This window comes from Syzygium oleosum, unplaced genomic scaffold (assembly GCF_021117445.2).
Source record: "Syzygium oleosum isolate NSW1041296 unplaced genomic scaffold, Sole_v2.1 Sole_v2.29, whole genome shotgun sequence".
NCBI classification, from domain to species: Eukaryota; Viridiplantae; Streptophyta; class Magnoliopsida; order Myrtales; family Myrtaceae; genus Syzygium; species Syzygium oleosum.
This window is the reverse complement of record NW_026607513.1, coordinates 3,399,525-3,417,572: the sequence shown is the minus strand read 5'-3', so window position 1 is coordinate 3,417,572 and position 18,048 is coordinate 3,399,525. Positions and strand designations below refer to the sequence as shown.

Genomic DNA, 18,048 nt, shown 5'->3' with positions numbered 1-18,048 from the left:
TAGTGAATGCTTTGTCCATGGCACAGTACCACAATGAGCTTCTGCTGGTGTTTGAGGTTCCAATCGAAGAACTCATCATCCATATTTCCAGAAAATATATCAGGTAAAAGAGAGAATCTCAAACTAGTAATTATTTAATAGTGAAATTATACAAAGCTTAGCTGTCAAATGAACAATCTTGGTTAAGCTCTGCCAAACAGCCCTACCATTCCCTCCAAAGACTTCTTTGAACCAGAGAATGCTACGAGGATCACAATCAGTGGAATAGTAACTAAGCCTAGTTGAGGATGCAAAAAACCACTATATACATGGAAACGAAAGAAACACTTTTGTCCCAAAAAGTGAAACATCCAAAAACCATTAGCCATGGCTAGCATGCACCTTCTTCTTCTTCACTTGAGAGCTACAATCATGCACGTTACTCATGCACCCAAACTTCCTCTTTATCTCTCCCCACATACTAACTTTCCGTCTCTTCTCCAACTTATGACTGCTGCCGTATCCGTTCGCCATCTCTTTCCTCATCATGCCGCACTCTCTCTCAAGCTCCATCACCTTGCTGTTCATCCTCTCCATTTCGATCCTCAACCCTTCCTCGGTACTACTCAACTTCCCTTCATTTTCCTCCGCCTCTTCTTCTCCATCCTTTCCAATTCGTTGCTGGGTATTATGCACTACTACTTCCTGCACGACTGTTTCTCGCAGCTTCAACTGCTCAGTAAACAACACCTGAACAACCACCCTTAGCGGCAGCCTTTCATTTTGCGCTGCATGCTCACATGCTTCAGGAGACATTTTCTGGAAGTCCAGTACCCGACACACCTCTTCTTTCTCCAACTCTGTCAAGAACCTATGCTTGTCCAGGTAAATATCGATCGCGCGGTATATTCCATCAGAATTTGTATGATTTTCTAAGGATGCTGCGAGCGACATCTCGGCCAGGGCGAGAAACGAATTGACCTCTAAGTCCACATCACTTGCTAATTCTGCCAATAACTCTTCGATGAGATCCGCTACTTTGATAAATACCGATGCATCCGAACAAGTGTAGTTCGTGTAGAAACTTTTCAGGATCCTTTTGACACAACCAATGTCATATTGTGTTTCTGTGGCATAGCCTTGAAAAGGTACTAGGAGGTCAGTTACGGTTGCCTGGTCGAGTTGTCTCCCTATCCTGATCTCGAATCCATTTCTACAGTCAGTACTTGCTTCCAGTGAAACTGCAGAGTTCAACATCCGAAACAACAAATTACATGGAAGGAGCCTCGGCTCACGAGGCAGGAGTCTCTCCACTGCTTCGATTACTTCCCTCTGAGAGTTCCTCTTGTACATTGACATGGTTTCGTCTCCTGTTGGGCTGGAACAAATCCATCTTTTCACGTATTGGCAAAGAGATGCGGCCACATATCCTGGCGGGACGCCTTGTAGGTTCATTGCTTTAATGACCGGCTCATAAAATCGCAGAGGAAGAGTCGTTAAATCCTCTGATTGCCAGTCGAGAACAAAAAGCTTTCTCCTTGCATTGGGTCTACACTCCCCATCTTCCTCTCCCTCACTGCTCTCATCCAATTTGGGAGCCTTAATTGGCTTTCCGAGAAGGCGGGGATCGACTTGTGCCTTTGCAACAATCGAACTTAAACAGGCATCAACAAGGCCAAGATCCGCAGCTTGCTGAAGGAGTTTCTCCGAGAGTCGCAGGGCCCTGATGGTCTCGTTCCAGCTCGGGAGGACTCTTTCTTCGAGAAAATCGATAGCCTTCTTCAGAAGATTGTTGGGGCTGTGAGTTTCGGTCATTTCCAGATAAAAAGCAAGGCAAATGAGGGGTACTGCATTTTCAGTCGAAAGCTGTACTTCAAACCCGTGGCAGAACCTCGCCACAAGCTCAAAGGTGTTGGGATCAGCGGAGATGTCTCGCAGGAAGTGCGATATCCTTTCACAGGAATCTTTTTCCTCAAACAAAGAAGCTAGTTTTGCTGATTTTGCCGCTAGAAGCTCCTGATAAAACAATTGGACAGTTAAATCGCAATCAGCAATTCATAGGATTAAATGGTAGACCATCGGTGTAGTTTTCACATTAGGCTTAGGCCATAAACATTGATCCAACAGAGAAAAGCAAAAACGAGTTTATGTGATCTAAGATTAATCTTGTGACAAATTTCCTCACTTTACTTGATGTGAAGGGCTCGCAGCAATCAAGAATCTGAAGTTCGGATGGGGCACTCGACTTGGACGACCTGAAAAACAAGGGGACAAGTGAAGAAAGTCAAGATAGAGATGTGAATTAATGTCGAAAAGTAATGTGTGTGTGTGTGTGTGTGTGTGAGAGAGAGAGAGAGAGAGAAGACAATCAAAGGATGAAGTGCTCACAAAGATGATTCCAAGCTTCTTTTGTTGACCATATTCTGCATTTTGGTCTCTCTGTTCTTCAGCTAAGAAGTTACTACAGAGATAGTATATGATTGGTTGCCGTACATACAAGAAGATAAAAGTGAGTATGCCATGAAGTTCTAAAATATACAACATTTGCATATGCATTCCAAGTCGAGCAGATGAATGATATTGCATTTCAAGCATATGATAGTTTCATATCTTAGACTCACAAGATGTGCTTGACTTCGATTTTCTTGGCTAACCAAGAGCTATGTTCCATCTATTTGGAAGAACTCTTAAACAGTATATAAGCCATTCATTAGAAGGTGTAGAAGGAGAAAATGGGCCACGGGAACTTTCACCGGAGATCACAACTACAACAACTAGGACGAAAAGCGACCATCAATTGAAATCTTCCATTTGAACAAGCGCCACCAAGTCGTCGACAAACGAATCAAAGTGAAGAAGACACAAGATAGAGACCCACCTATAGTATGAAAACTTAGTTTAGAGGTAGAGAGAGAGCTTGAAGGAAGTAAGAACTTCTGGTGTAAGAGAGGTGGTGAAAATGGAAGAAGTAATCTGGCAATGGAAAATTTTGACAAAAAAAAAAAAGAAGCAAAACAGAGGGAGAGAGAGAGAGAGAGATGGGTTGTTGGGAAAGATAGCAAAGGATCGGGTGGAAGCTGATCTTTTGGCTAATGTGGCCGTTAGGAAGAGAAGATCCCGGGAAGTCAAAAATCTTTTTGAACTTGGTCGAATAGTATCATCTAAAAATCTTAACGTATTCTCTCATTTTCAAGGAAAGATTTGAGAGAGAGAAAGAGAGACAACGCGGGTAATTTAAAATTAAAAATTATGATGAAAATGGAGTGTGAGATAACTACTTAATTAATGGGTAAGGTAGCCACATGTATAATGACCAAAGCATTCTTAACACCAGAACACATGAAAATTGAGGCTCAGGGTAATTCATAGAATGCTATTAGGGATCGCGAATTCAGATTGTCCTGTGTAAACTTACAAACCAAATTTTTACAGTGCAAGTTCACGAGGAAGGCTTCCAGTGGAGGCCTCAACAGAGTCTAAAATGATCCAAATGGCATTGAGACAGTGTTCTTCATTCTCACCACAAAGTTGGATCTCGTGTCATAGATGACGGATGTAGTTTAACACTGCAGCATTCTATAAGTAGTTAATGTCATTGTCAGTGAAGTTGCCGTGATTAATTCAGTGCAAGAAATGGCCAAAGTATAGAATCTGGTTTCCGACGAATTACATAGCCAGAAATGTTAGAACGGCTTCCATGACCGATTTTTATGTTCAGCTTTTTCCCTTCTGACTTTCTGTTGTATTGCTTTCTTAAATGACAGATTTTTCTTTTTTGTCTTTCGAGTTCTCTCGGCAAGCACCCGATTGCCTCGAGATCAAGCAAATGCAATTATATATTGTTGCCCATAGCTCTTCAAGTGACTTGTAAATTCTTCGAGAAACCTGCAGATCTCTTTACTTTTGGGGTGTGATTTCTCGCCTTTCCTGAACTCGTGAACTATGCCGTCGAGTTCAATGGAACTACAACCTGTAGTCTTCTTCACATGCTTTTCTTTCATGAACTTTCTCAATTTCAACGCATCTCGCCATCTATCTGCAGATGAGTACATGTTTGACATCAATATATATGCACCATCTCGCTCTGGCTCGATTTCCACTAGTTTCTTCATTGCAAGTTCCCCGAGTTCAACTTTCCCATGAACTCTGCAGGCTCCTAATAAGGCCCCCCAAACAAAGGCATCGGGTTCAGCCGGCATATTCTTTATAAACTCTTCTGCATCGCTTAACAATCCAGCACGACCTAAAAGGTCTACCATACAGGCATAATGCTCTGTTTGAGGTTCTAAGCCATAAACTCTTGACATGTCCTCAAAATGTCTCTGTCCTTCGTCTGCAAGTCCTGCATGGCTACATGCTGAAAGCACACCGAGGAGAGTTACTTCATCTGGTCTAATGCCCAGCAAAGACATATCAGAGAAGATTTCCAAAGCCTGTGCTGCTTCTCCATGCATTGCTAAACCAACGATGATGGCCGTATAAGAATAGACATCCCGGCGTTTCATCCCTTGAAAAACTCTAAGCGCTTGGTTTATGCTTCCACATTTTGAATACATATCAACCAGAGCATTCCCTATGAATCCATCTGCACTAATCTTATGTATATTGATGTACGCGTGAACCCACTTCCCAGACTCAAGCAATCCAAGATTAGCACAAGAATTCAAAACGCCAACTAGAGTAACATCATCGGGCCTAATGCCTACGGTTTGCATTTCCTCATACACAACCAACGCTTCCTTGAATTTTCCTTGCTGCGCCAGTCCCAATATCATAGAGTTCCAAGATACCACATTTTTCACGGGCATCTCACCGAAAACCCAGTGAGCGAGATCCGCAGCACCGCATTTCAGGAACATGTCCACCAAAGCATTGCCAACAAAAACATCTCTCTTTACCCCATTTTCATGCATATACCTGTAAATCCTCTTCCCTAGACTCAAATCTCCCAACATAGCGCATGCCGAGAGCACAATCACCAGCGTCATCTCATCAGCTACAAAATTTGCTTCGTGCATCCTAAAAAACACCTCGACAGCTTCCCTCGGCGACCCCGTCTTGACATATCCTTGAATCAACGTCGTCCACGAGACCAAATCCCGTTGGCGACATTCGTCGAACAGCTTCTGAGCAGCTCCAATAACCCCACAGACCGCATAAACCCTCATCAGAGTATTGCTCACGTAGACATTAGAACCCAACAGCCCAGTCTTGATGGCGTGCACGTGAACTTCCTCGCCTTCCCTCAAAGCAAACTCCCGCGCACAGGCCTTTAGAAGAAACGGGATGGTATAATCATTGGGCACCAGTCCTTTCGCAAGCATCTCTCTGTACAACAGGATTGCTTCCAACGAGGAACCGCGGCCGGTCCCGAAACTCGCGACGCCTCTGATGACGGCGTTGTACACGAGCTGGGTCTGAAGGGGCCTCGATTTGACGACGAGGGCGTGGAGCTGCTTGATCTCTCGAATGGATTTGCAAGATTCGATCTTGCGAAGCACCGGGAACTGCGGAGAAACAGGGTCAGTCGCAGGAGCAGCAGCAGGTGGGATGGTCTTGGCCGCAATGGTGATCGAAAGAGAGTGAGAGTGAGAGGTGAAGCTCATCTTGTGAAGAACCAGAGAGCGGTTGAAGTAACATGACATGAGAGCGAGAACGAGAAACACTCTCAACTATATTAACGGTTTTATCTGCATTGTCGGATTCCTTTTAGAGGAAAAAAGGAATATATATATGTTTTCAGTGCATTTTTTATCAGACGAATTTTTCTTTGGATTGGCTGAAAACAGGTTGTTAAATGAGCTTTTCGATTCTTTTCTTCGTCTTTTTGGTTTAAGTATCCAATTGTTGTTTATAATTGCAACATATTGTAATTGATTTTTTGTCATAATTCAAACTAAAACCCAATGCTGATTATACATATTAAGAAGATGGTTAACTAACGGTACGTGCTATTGCCCTTGTCAAGACATATTAAACTAATTTATGACGCTTTGTCGACCTTTCTTTTATAATCTTCAAACTAATTTATGGCGCTTTGGTTATGATATGGTACCACGCATTGCAAAATATCTAATTTCTTACAATTTTAAAATGATGGAAAAAAGGAGACTATCTTCTCAAAGGGATAAAAGAGAGACGTAAATGGGTTGGACAACCTCTCCCCCTAGTTGGATCAAGCTCAACACTGACAAGGCTTCTAAAGGCAACTCGGGTCCAACTTTAGTAGGTGGACTTCTCCGCAATGAGTCAAGCAACTGGCTTCCTAGTTTTGCCCAACATGTAGATGGTGTGGGGCCTCAAACTAGCAATCTCTCTATGCATTCACAAAATTACTATGGGGTTGGACTCCCAAACAGTTTCAGAAACCAACTATCTTTCAGCGTTTTTGCGATATTCTCATATTTCGAATTCAGAAATTGTTAAAGTACTTCCAACAAGTTTAAATTCTTCATGCTTTGGGGGAATGAAATTCATGTGTATATTGGTTAGCAAATTGGATTTCCCAATCTTGCATATAAATGCCACTCGAATATTAGATAGGCCACCAATAACTTTAATTCCCCTATTGATAGGAAATCAATATGGTTTAAACATTGTTAGGCAAATGTTAATATAATATTCGGGCTTTACCAATTGTCTTACTCAAAAAAAAAATGGTCATAACAAGAGAGAGATTCTTATGCACCATGAACTTCTGCAAGGTGGTCTAGAAATGCTTCAATTCCTTCTTTTTCTTTAAAGTATAGTTACATCAAATCGATGCTTATACTATGTATTACAATTGTAGGTAATAATAAGGTAAAGTTCATGTATTGGCTCTACATAAGGTGTTATGAGGTAAAAGAGCGAAATTGAGAAGTTTTCTTTAGTTTCCATAAGGGAAAATACTACCAAAAATTTCAAACTATGTCACTTATGATAAATTTACTCTGAACTTTTTTTTGTGATACGAAAAATCCCAAACTATACCACTTGTGACAAATTTACCCTGAACTTTTTTTTGTGACACGAAAAACCCCAAACTATGCTACTTGTGACACATTTACTCCGGCTTCGCCCCAGATCGGGGGCTGCGCGCCCTCGCCGGCGGCTCGCCCGGGGGCCGGCGACTTCGGGAAGGCCCAGGCGTGGGCCGCCGCTCCTTCCCGACGGCTGTTGCGGCGGCCACCGGCGAAGGCTTGGCCACCGCCGCAGCTGCCGGTTCTCTGTTTTTTTTTTTTTCCTAACGGATTTTTAACGGGAGGGCAGATTTGGGACTTAGATAAAAGTTTGTGATTTTTCTTGAGACAAAAAAAAGTTCAGGGTATATTTGGGAAAAAGTGTAAAGTTGAGGGTTTTTTTTGGAATTGGGCCCATTTACTCCACAATACTTTGGTCCATGGACATTTTCATTTTTTTCCTTTTTCTGTTTTTTTTCCTTTTTTTTCTTTTCTTTTCTCTTCCCTCCATCGGCGCTAGGGTTGGGTGAGGGCAGCCCTCGCCCAACCCTAGCCCCGGTGAGGGTCGCCCTCGCCGGCTTTCCTCCGCCATGGCCGGCAGAGGGAAGAGAGAAGAAAAGAAAAAAAAAAAGGAGAAAAAATAGAAAAAAGAAAAAGACGAAAATGCCCATGGGTCAAAATATTGTGTGTAAATGTGTCACAAGTGACATAGTTTGAGATTTTTCGTGTCACAAAAAAAATTCAGGGAAAATTTATCATAAGTGGCATAGTTTGAGGTTTTTGGTGGTAATTGAGTTAAAATTTCTGTTCTAAAACTTTCTACCTATTTCTTTTTCAAGAGTCCAAGCCAAAGCGGCAAATACAAAATAAAAGAAAAATAAATAAGCGTCCAGGGAAGGCAAAAACAAAAAAGAAAAAACCAAAAAGAATTAAAGCCAAAGACAACCGGCTGTTGCCGGTCACAAAAAATTGAAGGATGGGATAATGACACAAACAGTCCATGAACTTTAGCTCAATGTGTAATTTGATCCATGAACTTTTCATTTGTTCAATGTAGTCCCTGAACTTTTAATTTATTCAACTTGATCCTTGAACTTTTAGTAAATATTCAATTTAGTTCCTCAATTATATGAAAATGTATAATATAATCCCTGAACTTGAATTAATAGAAGGACTACATTGAACATTTTATAAAGTTCGGGGACTATATTGAATATGTACCAAAAGTTCAGGGATCACATTGAACAAATTGAAAGTTTAGAGACCGTATTGAATATCGGGTAAAAGTTCAGGGACTATATTGAACAAATTAAAAGTTCAGGATTAAATTACATAACGAGTCAAAGTTCAAGACTGTTTGTGTCATTTTCCTATTTAAGGATTAATCCCCCGGGGACATGTAGAACTCCCCCGGTGGCCCTCCTCTCGAACGTCGGCTCCTCCTTCTCTCGCCTCTGTCTCCTCCACCGGCGGCCGGTGACCGCCCCCGGCACCACCAAGGTACCTGGAGGAGAACACACCATCACTTTTTATGTCCTAAAGATGCGATTTTTCTAGTTTCCCTCGATCTCTCATCCCTCATCTGTATCTGGGTCGGTTGAAATTCGGACTGTATTGGCATGTGCTTTTGGCTTTTCCAATTTTTTACAATTCCGACTGTAATGTTTATAGTTTGAGTGCAATCTTCAAAGCCCTCTGACATTGAAGCATTGCTTCATGTGTCCTAGCATCTGTATCTCTCCGAAGCGTAGCCAACTATGCTGAGAAGGATAAGATTGCAGATTTTTCACATGGAAAGGCTTAATTGCCGCCTCATTGGAAGCTACCCTTTTGCTTGTTCTTCTTCTTCTTCTGGAGCATTGAGTGTAGGAGTGGATGGTGATGATGAGTTGTATTCGGACGTGCCGAGGCCTCCGAGGCGGAAAACCGAGAGGAAGCCTTTTGTGACCCCCATGAAAGAGCTGATTCGGATGGCGAAGGAAGAGAGAGAAGCTCGAAAGCTGCAGCCTTGTCGCATGCTCGAGTACCCGCCAGAGAACGGATTGCTCGTTCCCGTGCTCGTCGAGGTGGCTCGCCATGTCTATCACGCTCGAGAGTCCCTACTCAAGGGTTTATCGGAACTCGTCAAGGTTGTTCCGGTGCAGCGTTGTAGGTATTGGGTTAATTTCTAATGCTTTTTGTCTTGGCTCGTGTTTCTTACTTTTTGATAGGCTTAAATTTATTAGATATTGAAGCATCTTCCTGTAATCGATGAATTTGCCTGTGTAGCGTTACTTTGGGATACTGAGAGTCTGTTAGGTTTTTCTTGCTAGTTACATGTTACCTGACGGAGCTACTCTTGAAAATGGAGGGGGAAAATTTATTGTCTTCATACTTGCTCTCTTTCTTGTACCCCTTATTAATTCTTTTGTTTTTGTTTCGTTTTCAAATGTAGTATTGCTTGGATTATTTCTTGCTTATTTTTAGTTGAATGTCACCTTTATTAGATAATGAATTCAGAGATAACTAAGATCTCGATGGGTTAAACGCCACCAAGCTGTGATACTTCAGCAATTTTGTGCTGATATCTGTAATGTAGTTCTACATGGGAACAATATGAGGATCCAATAATTTCTTCAACGGAAAAAGGGGAGGAGAGACCTACCTTATTCACTCTTTGATTGGGGGAAAATACAGAGAGAGAGAGGGAGGGAGGGAGATTCTGATGTAACAGACTAATAAACATGACTATAAAACTGATGAGTCTTTTAGCATTTTCTTATTTGCTTGTCTCTTATTTTTAAGGAAGTCCTGCTTGAACAATTATTAATACTAATGGATTCATTGCTTGTTAGGTTCTGTTTTGAAGTTCATATTGGTCATTATGGCCACGAGATCCGCACATGCACTGGTCCAAATAGTGGTCTTCGTAGCGCTACTCATGTATGGAGAAAGGGGGGCGTTCAAGATGTCATATTTTTCCCCAAGTGTTTCCATCTCTATGATCGTGTTGGGAAACCGAGAGTTGGGCACGACGAGAGGCACAGTGTCCCACGAATCCCTGCTGTTGTAGAGCTTTGTATACAAGCTGGCGTAGACCTTGAAAAATTTCCCTCAAAGAGAAGAACAAAACCTGTGTATTGTATCGAGGGAAGAATTGTAGATTTTGAGTCCATAAGTGAAACACACAAAATAGACATCGACATGGTTGCTGAATCAGTAATTGAGAGGGATGAATTGGGAAGGGATATAGTTCCATCGAGAACCAGCCCTATTGAAGAAAGTAAATTTGACCTTTGGAGTAGTTCAACTGATGAAGTCAAAAACATAAAGCAATTGAGTATGTGGACACTGGAGTCGTGGTTTGAAATGATGGAAGGAGTGAAAAAAATAATGGAAAGTTATACTGTGTGGACCTGCGGGTACTGTCCTGAGGTTCAGGTGGGTCCCAAGGGCCATAAAGTCAGAATGTGCAAGTCATCAAAGCACCAATCTCGCAATGGTTTGCATGCCTGGCAGGAAGCAACAATAGATGATATTGTTGGCCCTAATTATGTCTGGCATGTCCGGAATTTAAACGGGCCAGCTTTGAATAACAACTTGAAGAGGTACTATGGCAAAGCTCCTGCTGTGGTAGAGCTTTGTGTGCAGGCTGGTGCCCCAATACCCGATTGCTATCGAAGTATGATGAGGGTGGATGTCGTCCGTCCTGACAGTGATGAAGTTGATCTTGTTGCTTAAGAAGTTATCAGTAAGGCAGAAGTTGGATGTAAACTTCTGGGTACTATGGTGCTATTGAGCGATTATTGTGGGAAATGCTTTTGGTACGCTGCTGGTGAAGAAAGTATTGACAAAAGATGTTCTTGATGGCTGAAGATGTGCTTGACCTGACCGTTGAAACAATATGAATTATGAGTTACTGCCTCATTATGCGGTAACCTTCTTGAACTGCTGTCTCAAAAGCATTAGATAGATTGTTTCAACTGGTGATGAAGCTCTCTAATTGGGGGTTCAATCTGGGAGTTCAAATGGAACATGTGGAACCTGAACTAGTCCCTTTTTTTGGCAAATGGGTAGCACAAGAGTCAAATTTACTGCAATATATTGGAGAGTTTCACCTGAGCATATTCTTAATGAGTCCACACTGGGTGTTCTTTCATGTGTGTATGCTTCTTTGATGTTTCCATACTGTTTTATAGTCCATGATAAGATTCCTTGATTCATGGGTTTGTGAACTATGTACCTCTCTAGGAATTTTGTAGGCTTTTTGGCTGAGTCTTCCAGGATACAATTTTCTTTTCCCTATCCAACATTCACTTCTTTCATTACACGCCACAATTGTGCGTCAGTCAAGTAAACCTTCAGCTGCTCACTGCTCAGCATGGTCAAATTTCATCATCACGTTTATGGTTTTCAGACCATGCAGGAACATTTCATTACTGGCATGTTTGCTTTGATAGGAGCTTTTTGGTTGTTATTCATCTGTCATGGTAAATGATGACTTTATAGTAGGCTATGTTCTTTTGAATGTTACATGCCAAGAGTTGGCTGTGTGCCTTATGACAGTTGATTCGTTTTGATTCGATGCGATTCAGGGCTTCATCGTATTCCTGAATTAGGGTTTGTTCTTCCCTATCTTTATATTCCGGGCTCTCGGAAACAGCAGCAGCAGCAGCGATCGGTCTCTGTGCACAGGCGGCGGCGACTGGACCTCGAGCCTTCGTCTCATGCTGATGAAAGTAGTTCGGAACTTACTAGGAACTTGGACACACCATTGCTTGGTGCTGGACCACAGAGTAAAGGGGTCCAAAGTTCCGAGCCGAGCTTCGAGGTCCAACACTCCAATCATGAGCACTAGTATGGATAGAATCGTGTCGTCGAGATTTAGACAGACACCGCAGAATCTTCCGCAAGTGATCAGTGCTGGTGCTTCTGCAGCTGCAAAATTGTTGATTTCAAGTGGGATGTCACTTACTGGTGGTCATGCTTCTGATTTGACAACGGTGTTTGACGAGATTTCAAATGCAGAAGCCGGTACCGTTGGTGATTGTAATTGTGAGAACTCTGCACAATTATTGCGGTCTTCCATGCCTGAGGCAGATATGTTGCCCTCAGTGTCCAACTGGTTGTTAGTGGAGAGCAATGTGAATAGGACTGGTAATCTTAGCGGTTCCAATTCTTCTAAGATCCCTGCCTCCCCATTCTAGCGTTCTCTTAGTTCACCTTATCAAGTTACGACGTGTTGAATTCCATGAAAGGCGGTGAAAAATTAGCACGCGGGTCATCAAAGCAGCATATGATGCCGATGGATGGTGTAAAAGTTTGTTTACCTCCAGTAGCGCCGTGCACAAAGACGGTGATGGATGCAAAGAAGGGAAGGAAAGTTTCTGGCCATCAAGAAGAGTGTACATTCTCTAAAGATGCTCAATAACCACTATCTCCAGGGAGGTTTGCCAATGCAAAAGCAGAGGCCACTATGCAAGCTCAGAAAAGGGAAGCTGAGGTTTGTCATGTTTATGCTTAGATCTATCATTTGAATGAACATATAGCAATTTTTGTTATCGCTTTTGTTACCGATGCCATCCTTGGCTACCTGGTCATTAGTTGTTCTGGACTAGACTGTGGTCCTGTTTTGAGTAGACACTGTGAGAGATCACGAATGAGCTTGAAGTTTGATGTGATGGTGAGAGAATTGCTGGTATGAGTATAAAAGATATAAATCGAATGGTCAAAACTGAATTTAGATGAAGAGTTGTGCATGGAAGCTTTGTATGTATCCTTCTTAGAGTGAAAAGAACAGAGTTTGGAGAATCAGACTTCGAAAGGGAATATAAGAGAGGGTGTAGTTCAAACTTTGAGTTGCATGAACTCCAAATTTTTTATCGATGATGTGTTAACTATTAAAACCCATCTTTTTAGGACATTTACACAATGGAATTCTAACACCTTCAATTGTCAGCCTTTATGGAGCAATGGTCTGCATAAGTATTTAGACTTCAGAGAGTAGACATCCACAGCAGGATTGACTTGATTTTAACAAAACGGGGAAACTCCTAATGATTGGATTATGTTGACTAGGCTTGACTCATGAAGACTTCAATGTCAATTCCAAGATAAAGTAGCTGCATCAGAAAATTATGTCAGACTTTCGGAGAACTTTTCAACTTTCACTTTCAGTATGCATCGCAACAGATGAAAATCAGTGAACTTTTGTTGCAACCAACATTACGATAATAAGACAAGGATGATGCGGCATGCAATGCAACATATGGATGAAATGACTTTAGTTTCAAATAATCTTAAGAGTAGAGTGACCTGCTTGAAAGTAGCCATAAATTGACTTCCAGATATAGCCCAATATGTTTTGTAAATAAACTTCATATGTCTGTGAAATAGCATCATGTGAAGACGTGGAACAGATCCTCTTTCACTATTGCCCTATGTCAGATGAATCCTTAACTTATGAAATTGTGAAAGTAGCCATTTTCAAGTACTGGCTACTTTTGAGGAGTTTAGCTAAATTAGGAGCATTCAATACTGCATCCTAGATGAAAATTCTCTGGAAAAGACAAGGCTTTTTACATGTTCTTTTATATTGAAGTGTACACTCTTCCTTCGCCTCTTTCTTTCCTCATCACTTTGGTGCTTTTGACATTGGGCAGTTTCTTCAGCCCAAAAAAGAAAATAAAAAAGGTGGGCGGTTTCAAATTGACAGGTTTGACTAGATGTTTTGCTTAAACGCTATTGAGTGATGAAAGAAATAATTGCGTCAATGAGAAGAAAGGATTCATTCTTGAAGCAACAATTTTTTATGGACTTGGTGTGGCCAGTTTTAGTATCTACATTATGGCTTCATTCTTGAAGCAGCAGTTTTTGATGTCTGATGTTAGAGAGGCAGGGAAGACTCTGAATTCATCCATGAAGATCATGGACGCCATTGCTTTGCATGTCGAAAGCTTCATGCCCAAGGTGCAATGCAATCCATGCATGTTGTATCATCATCCCTTCCTCTTGCCTTTCTCAAATGTTAGAAACTTGCTTGATGCAGGCTGAACAATTGGAAGTTTTCATTTCTGAACTAGCCAGAGTGGTCAGTAGAGAAAGAGTTGTTATTGAAGAAAGTGGTGATTTGTTGTCCAATAGATACTTGTCCCAGGTTAGCCTAATTGAATCTGCTTAAGATGATTCAGTTCTCACATATGATCAAGTGGTAATGTAGATAGTAGGAGCTACTCTTTCTTGTATCAAATTGTGCTGATGCATTCTGCTAACACTTTTCCCTGCTTATACCTAAGTCATCTGAAGGAGTTTGTCCTGTGATTTTCAGGTGGAGTGTAGCTTGAGAGGCCAGATTATTCAATTTCACTGATAACGTCAGTCAATTTCTTGAAGGATAAGGCTTAACAGCAGCATCTGATACATTCACGGCACTGGGAATTAGGTGCCATGATGATTGCTTGTCTTCGCTTGGTGAAGGAAGTCGCACAGAAGAGTAAACATTCAATATATTGAGACACATTCAGTTTCCTCCACAGAAAAGCCAGGGAAAAGATGCAAGTTCACCTTGATTCTTTCATTATTTCTGCAAGTATTGTATATACTTCGGCACAATAATACTGATTTTTGGCTGTATGCTTTGTCATGAGTTTTATATCTTATAGTCATAATTGATTCGCTAATGGTTATTGCCCCTGCAGTAACATAAATGTTCTTCATTTGGCAAGGTAGCTGCTTAAGGAAGGGCAAGATCTTAAGTAATTAAGCAAGAGTTGTATAGTGTTGGGATTGTCTAGTTTAGTTGAAACTATACTGACTAACATAGTGTTCTCTTAATTGATGAGTATAACATGGTTAATCTGATCTGCTCGAAAACAATTTGAAAGTGAGGAGCATGGGATCCATCTTGTTGTTCTTCCATAGAGTTTAAAAATTCCGGATTTAAGAATTTTCTGTGAATTTAATTTCTAGAAGCTTAGGCATTTGCAACCGTAAGTGCATACAATAAAAATGAACAGGTTCCCATTAATATTTAGCTTATAAATGTGGTAACCTAATTTAGCTTATAAGGAAGTAAGGAAAAAAAAAGATGATTATTCGAATTATTCTTGAACGAGTAATAGAAAACAAATAGTGTAGTTATTTTTAACATTCACTTTATGGATAAAGTCAATCACAATTGCGAAGCATATGATGTTAATGAAGTGGATTCCGGAAAAAAAAAAGAGGTGGATCCTATCCATGACTAATATACGATTGATTTACTCTAGTAAAATAGATTTATATAAAATTGTTTAGGTTAATTAGTAATTTGTGTTTAATTAAGGGAAATCCGTCTTGCTTCATCGAAGTCAAGGGCATATTAATAATCCTATCCTGCACAACACGTGGGATTGGAGGGAAAATTACAAAAAAAGTCCTAAACCTTTTGCAATTGTGCCAATTCAGTCCTAAACCTTTTTTTTTGTCAATTCAGTCCTAAACCTTTTGCAAACTAGCCAATTCAGTCCTTTTGGCTGGCCGGCTGACGTGGCGCCGGCTGGCGTCCACGTGGTAATATTTTAATATTTTTTTTATTATTTTCGAATTTTTTTTCCTTTTTTCTTTTTTTTTTCTTTTCCTTCTCCCCCCTGGCCTGTCCGGCCAGGGGGGAGGCTCGCCGGCGAGGACCCAGCTCCGGCGAGGCGAGCTGGGCCCTCGCCGGAGCTGGGCGAGCTCGCCATGGCTGGGCGAGGGCGGAGCTGGGCGAGGCTCGCTTAGCGGCGGCGAGGGCGAAAGGGCGAGCTCCGCCTCGCCAGATCTGGGCGAGGGCGGAGCTCACCCAGCCATGGCGTGCTGGGCCCTCGCCCAGCGGCAGCGAGGGCCCAGCTCGCCTTGCCGGAGCTGGGCCCTCGCCGGCGAGCCTCCCCCCTGGCCGGGCAGGTCAGGGGGAGAAGGAAAAGAAAAAAAAAAGAAAAAAGGAAAAAATATTCGAAAATAAAAAAAAAAATATTAAAATATTGCCACGTGGACGCCGGCCGGCGGCCACGTCAGCCAACCGGCCAAAAGGACTGAATTGGCTGGTTTGCAAAAGGTTTAGGATTGAATTGGAAAAAAAAAAGTTTAGGACTGAATTGGCACAATTATAAAAGATTTAGAACTTTTTTGGTAATTTTCCCGGGATTGGATCGTGGAAGCGTGAGTTCAGCTCCTCAATTCCCGACCTAGGAGATGGGACAGGCTCTCCTTAGATATCGTACAAGTCCACTTAGTTAAATATCTAATTATAATTAGTGCACGCCTCACTAAATAAAATAAATTGTATATGGACCTTATTATCCAAATTTAACAAAAGGATTTTATTGTGTAATTAGTTTTCTTTGTCGTGTCACTCCTGTGTTGATCACTTGATTGTTATGTAACTAGTTTTCATAATAATAAGCATTGTCTAAACTTGCAGCTGCACCATTATGCCTTAAATCTTAATTCCTCTTGGATGCCTATAAAACGAGTGGAAATGTTTTTTTTTTTTAATTCATGTTCAATAGAGAACACGATTCGTCACAACAATTAAGTCAAAACATTTTCAATTGCTCTCCCTCACATCTCTAACTAGTCTTGCTCTCGTCTTCGACTTCGACTCCCGCTCTCTCATTAGCACCATCATGTTCTTTTTCTCCCTCTTTCACCCGATTCTCTATAAGGCCGTCGCTCGATCATCTCTTCAGTGGGTCTCCCTCCGATAAGGGCTGTCTCTCCTCCACATTCCCTATTTTTTTGACAAATCTCTTTTTCTTTTCATTTATGTCAGCTCATCGTCTAACCTCAGAACTACCATGTATTCTTAAGCTTAACAACCGGGGACAAACTTGACTTGCACGGTGGTTAATTTGAAGGAATTCTAATTCCTGGTCTCATATCACAAATTTACCTTTATAATGAGCATTATTTAAACTTCTAGCTGCATTAAGTTCTTTGTCATTATGCATTTTCCTTTTGGATGCCCATAAAATAAGTAGGAATGCTATTGCTTGCCAAGCTTCTAACCCATGCCCATAACCGACCAATCACCATTTTTTAATTGTTTGTATGGATAAGTGCATCAAAAGTACCAAAACTTGTCATGCAATTGCAATTGAATCTTAAACTTTCAAAAAGTGTAATTAAGTTTTAAAATTTTCAAAAAATGCAATCAAATCCTAAAACTTATCAAATTGATCAAATCAAGTATTTTCGTTGATTAAACTTTTAGAAAGTTTTAAAGCTCGATTGCATTTTTGTGATAAGTTTTAAGACTTGATTGCAATTTTAAAAAGTTTTAGGACTCGATTATGCTTTCTTGAAAAAATCTTATGACTTAATTGCACTTTTTGAAAGTTTTAAGACTTTATTGCAATTTTGTAACAAGTTTTAGGACTTTTAGGGCCCGTTTGGTAACGTGCCAAACAGTGAAAATTTCTATTCTTTTGTTCCCAGAAATAGTTTGGGAACAGAAATGCGTTTGGTAAACTTTTTGTTCCCGGGCACATTTTTGCAAAAATTTGTGCCCAGAAACAGTTTTGGAAGAGAAACAAAAAGTAAAAAAAAATTGCTTCTTGTTTCTCGGCCTAATTTTGAGAATGAGTTACTTTTCTTCTTTTTTTTTTTTTTTCTTTTCTTCTTTGTGTTGGCCGCCGGCGACCGGCCATAGCCTAGGGCCGACGAGGGCGTCACGGCCCTCGCCGGCGGAGGCGAGGGTGAGGGCTGGACCCTCGCCCCCTGGGCGAGGTTGCTCGCCGTCGATCATGGCGAGGTCGGCCTCGCCCAGATCGAGCGAGGCCGAGCCTCGCCGTCTTGACTGACGGCGAGGTCGGCTTCGCCGTGGGTCTCGACGGCGAGGCTCGGCCTCGCCCGTCTGAGGCGAGCCGACCTCGCCGTCGCGACCCATGGCAAGGTCGGCCTCGCCCGGATCGTGCGAGGCCGAGCCTCGCCGTCCACGGCCCGGCGAGGTCGGCCGCCGGTGGGTCGCGACGGTGAGGCTTGGCCTCGCCCCATGCGGGCGAGGCCGACCTCGCCGTCGCGACCCATGGCGAGGTCGGCCTCGCCCGAGATCGGGCGAGGCCGAGCCTTGCCGTTGCGACCCACGGCAAAGCCGACCTCGCCGTCGATCGCGACGGCGAGGCTCGGCCTCGCC

The 18,048-nt window shown here is 42.0% G+C and overlaps 3 protein-coding genes across 12 annotated transcripts; 1 reads left to right on the top strand and 2 right to left on the bottom strand.

The window, feature by feature from the left end:
- Positions 1 to 97: 97 nt before the first annotated feature.
- On the bottom strand, positions 98 to 3,230 carry LOC115693927 (BTB/POZ domain-containing protein At5g17580). The gene is made up of 3 exons (XM_030620998.2): positions 2,368 to 3,230; positions 2,165 to 2,234; positions 98 to 1,995 (listed from the first exon to the last, which is right to left on the bottom strand). Exons 1-3 carry the CDS (start codon positions 2,406 to 2,408, stop codon positions 361 to 363), a joined length of 1,746 nt encoding a protein of 581 aa, XP_030476858.1. The 5' UTR covers positions 2,409 to 3,230; the 3' UTR covers positions 98 to 360.
- A 95-nt stretch (positions 3,231 to 3,325) lies between these two features.
- Positions 3,326 to 5,668, bottom strand: LOC115693925 (pentatricopeptide repeat-containing protein At1g08070, chloroplastic-like). The gene has a single exon (XM_030620996.2). It carries the CDS (start codon positions 5,622 to 5,624, stop codon positions 3,798 to 3,800), a length of 1,827 nt encoding a protein of 608 aa, XP_030476856.1. The 5' UTR covers positions 5,625 to 5,668; the 3' UTR covers positions 3,326 to 3,797.
- A 2,651-nt stretch (positions 5,669 to 8,319) lies between these two features.
- On the top strand, positions 8,320 to 14,578 carry LOC115693940 (APO protein 3, mitochondrial). 10 transcript variants are annotated; one of them, XM_030621014.2, is made up of 5 exons: positions 8,320 to 8,420; positions 8,648 to 9,072; positions 9,755 to 12,402; positions 13,790 to 14,055; positions 14,227 to 14,578. In XM_030621014.2, exons 2-3 carry the CDS (start codon positions 8,678 to 8,680, stop codon positions 10,638 to 10,640), a joined length of 1,281 nt encoding a protein of 426 aa, XP_030476874.1. In that variant the 5' UTR covers positions 8,320 to 8,420; positions 8,648 to 8,677; the 3' UTR covers positions 10,641 to 12,402; positions 13,790 to 14,055; positions 14,227 to 14,578. The 10 variants fall into 10 exon arrangements, with proteins under 10 accessions (XP_030476874.1, XP_056159885.1, XP_056159883.1 ...); XM_056303910.1 differs by having other exon boundaries at positions 8,325 to 8,512; XM_056303908.1 differs by having other exon boundaries at positions 8,325 to 9,072; positions 9,755 to 10,833; positions 11,495 to 12,402.
- Positions 14,579 to 18,048: the final 3,470 nt, after the last annotated feature.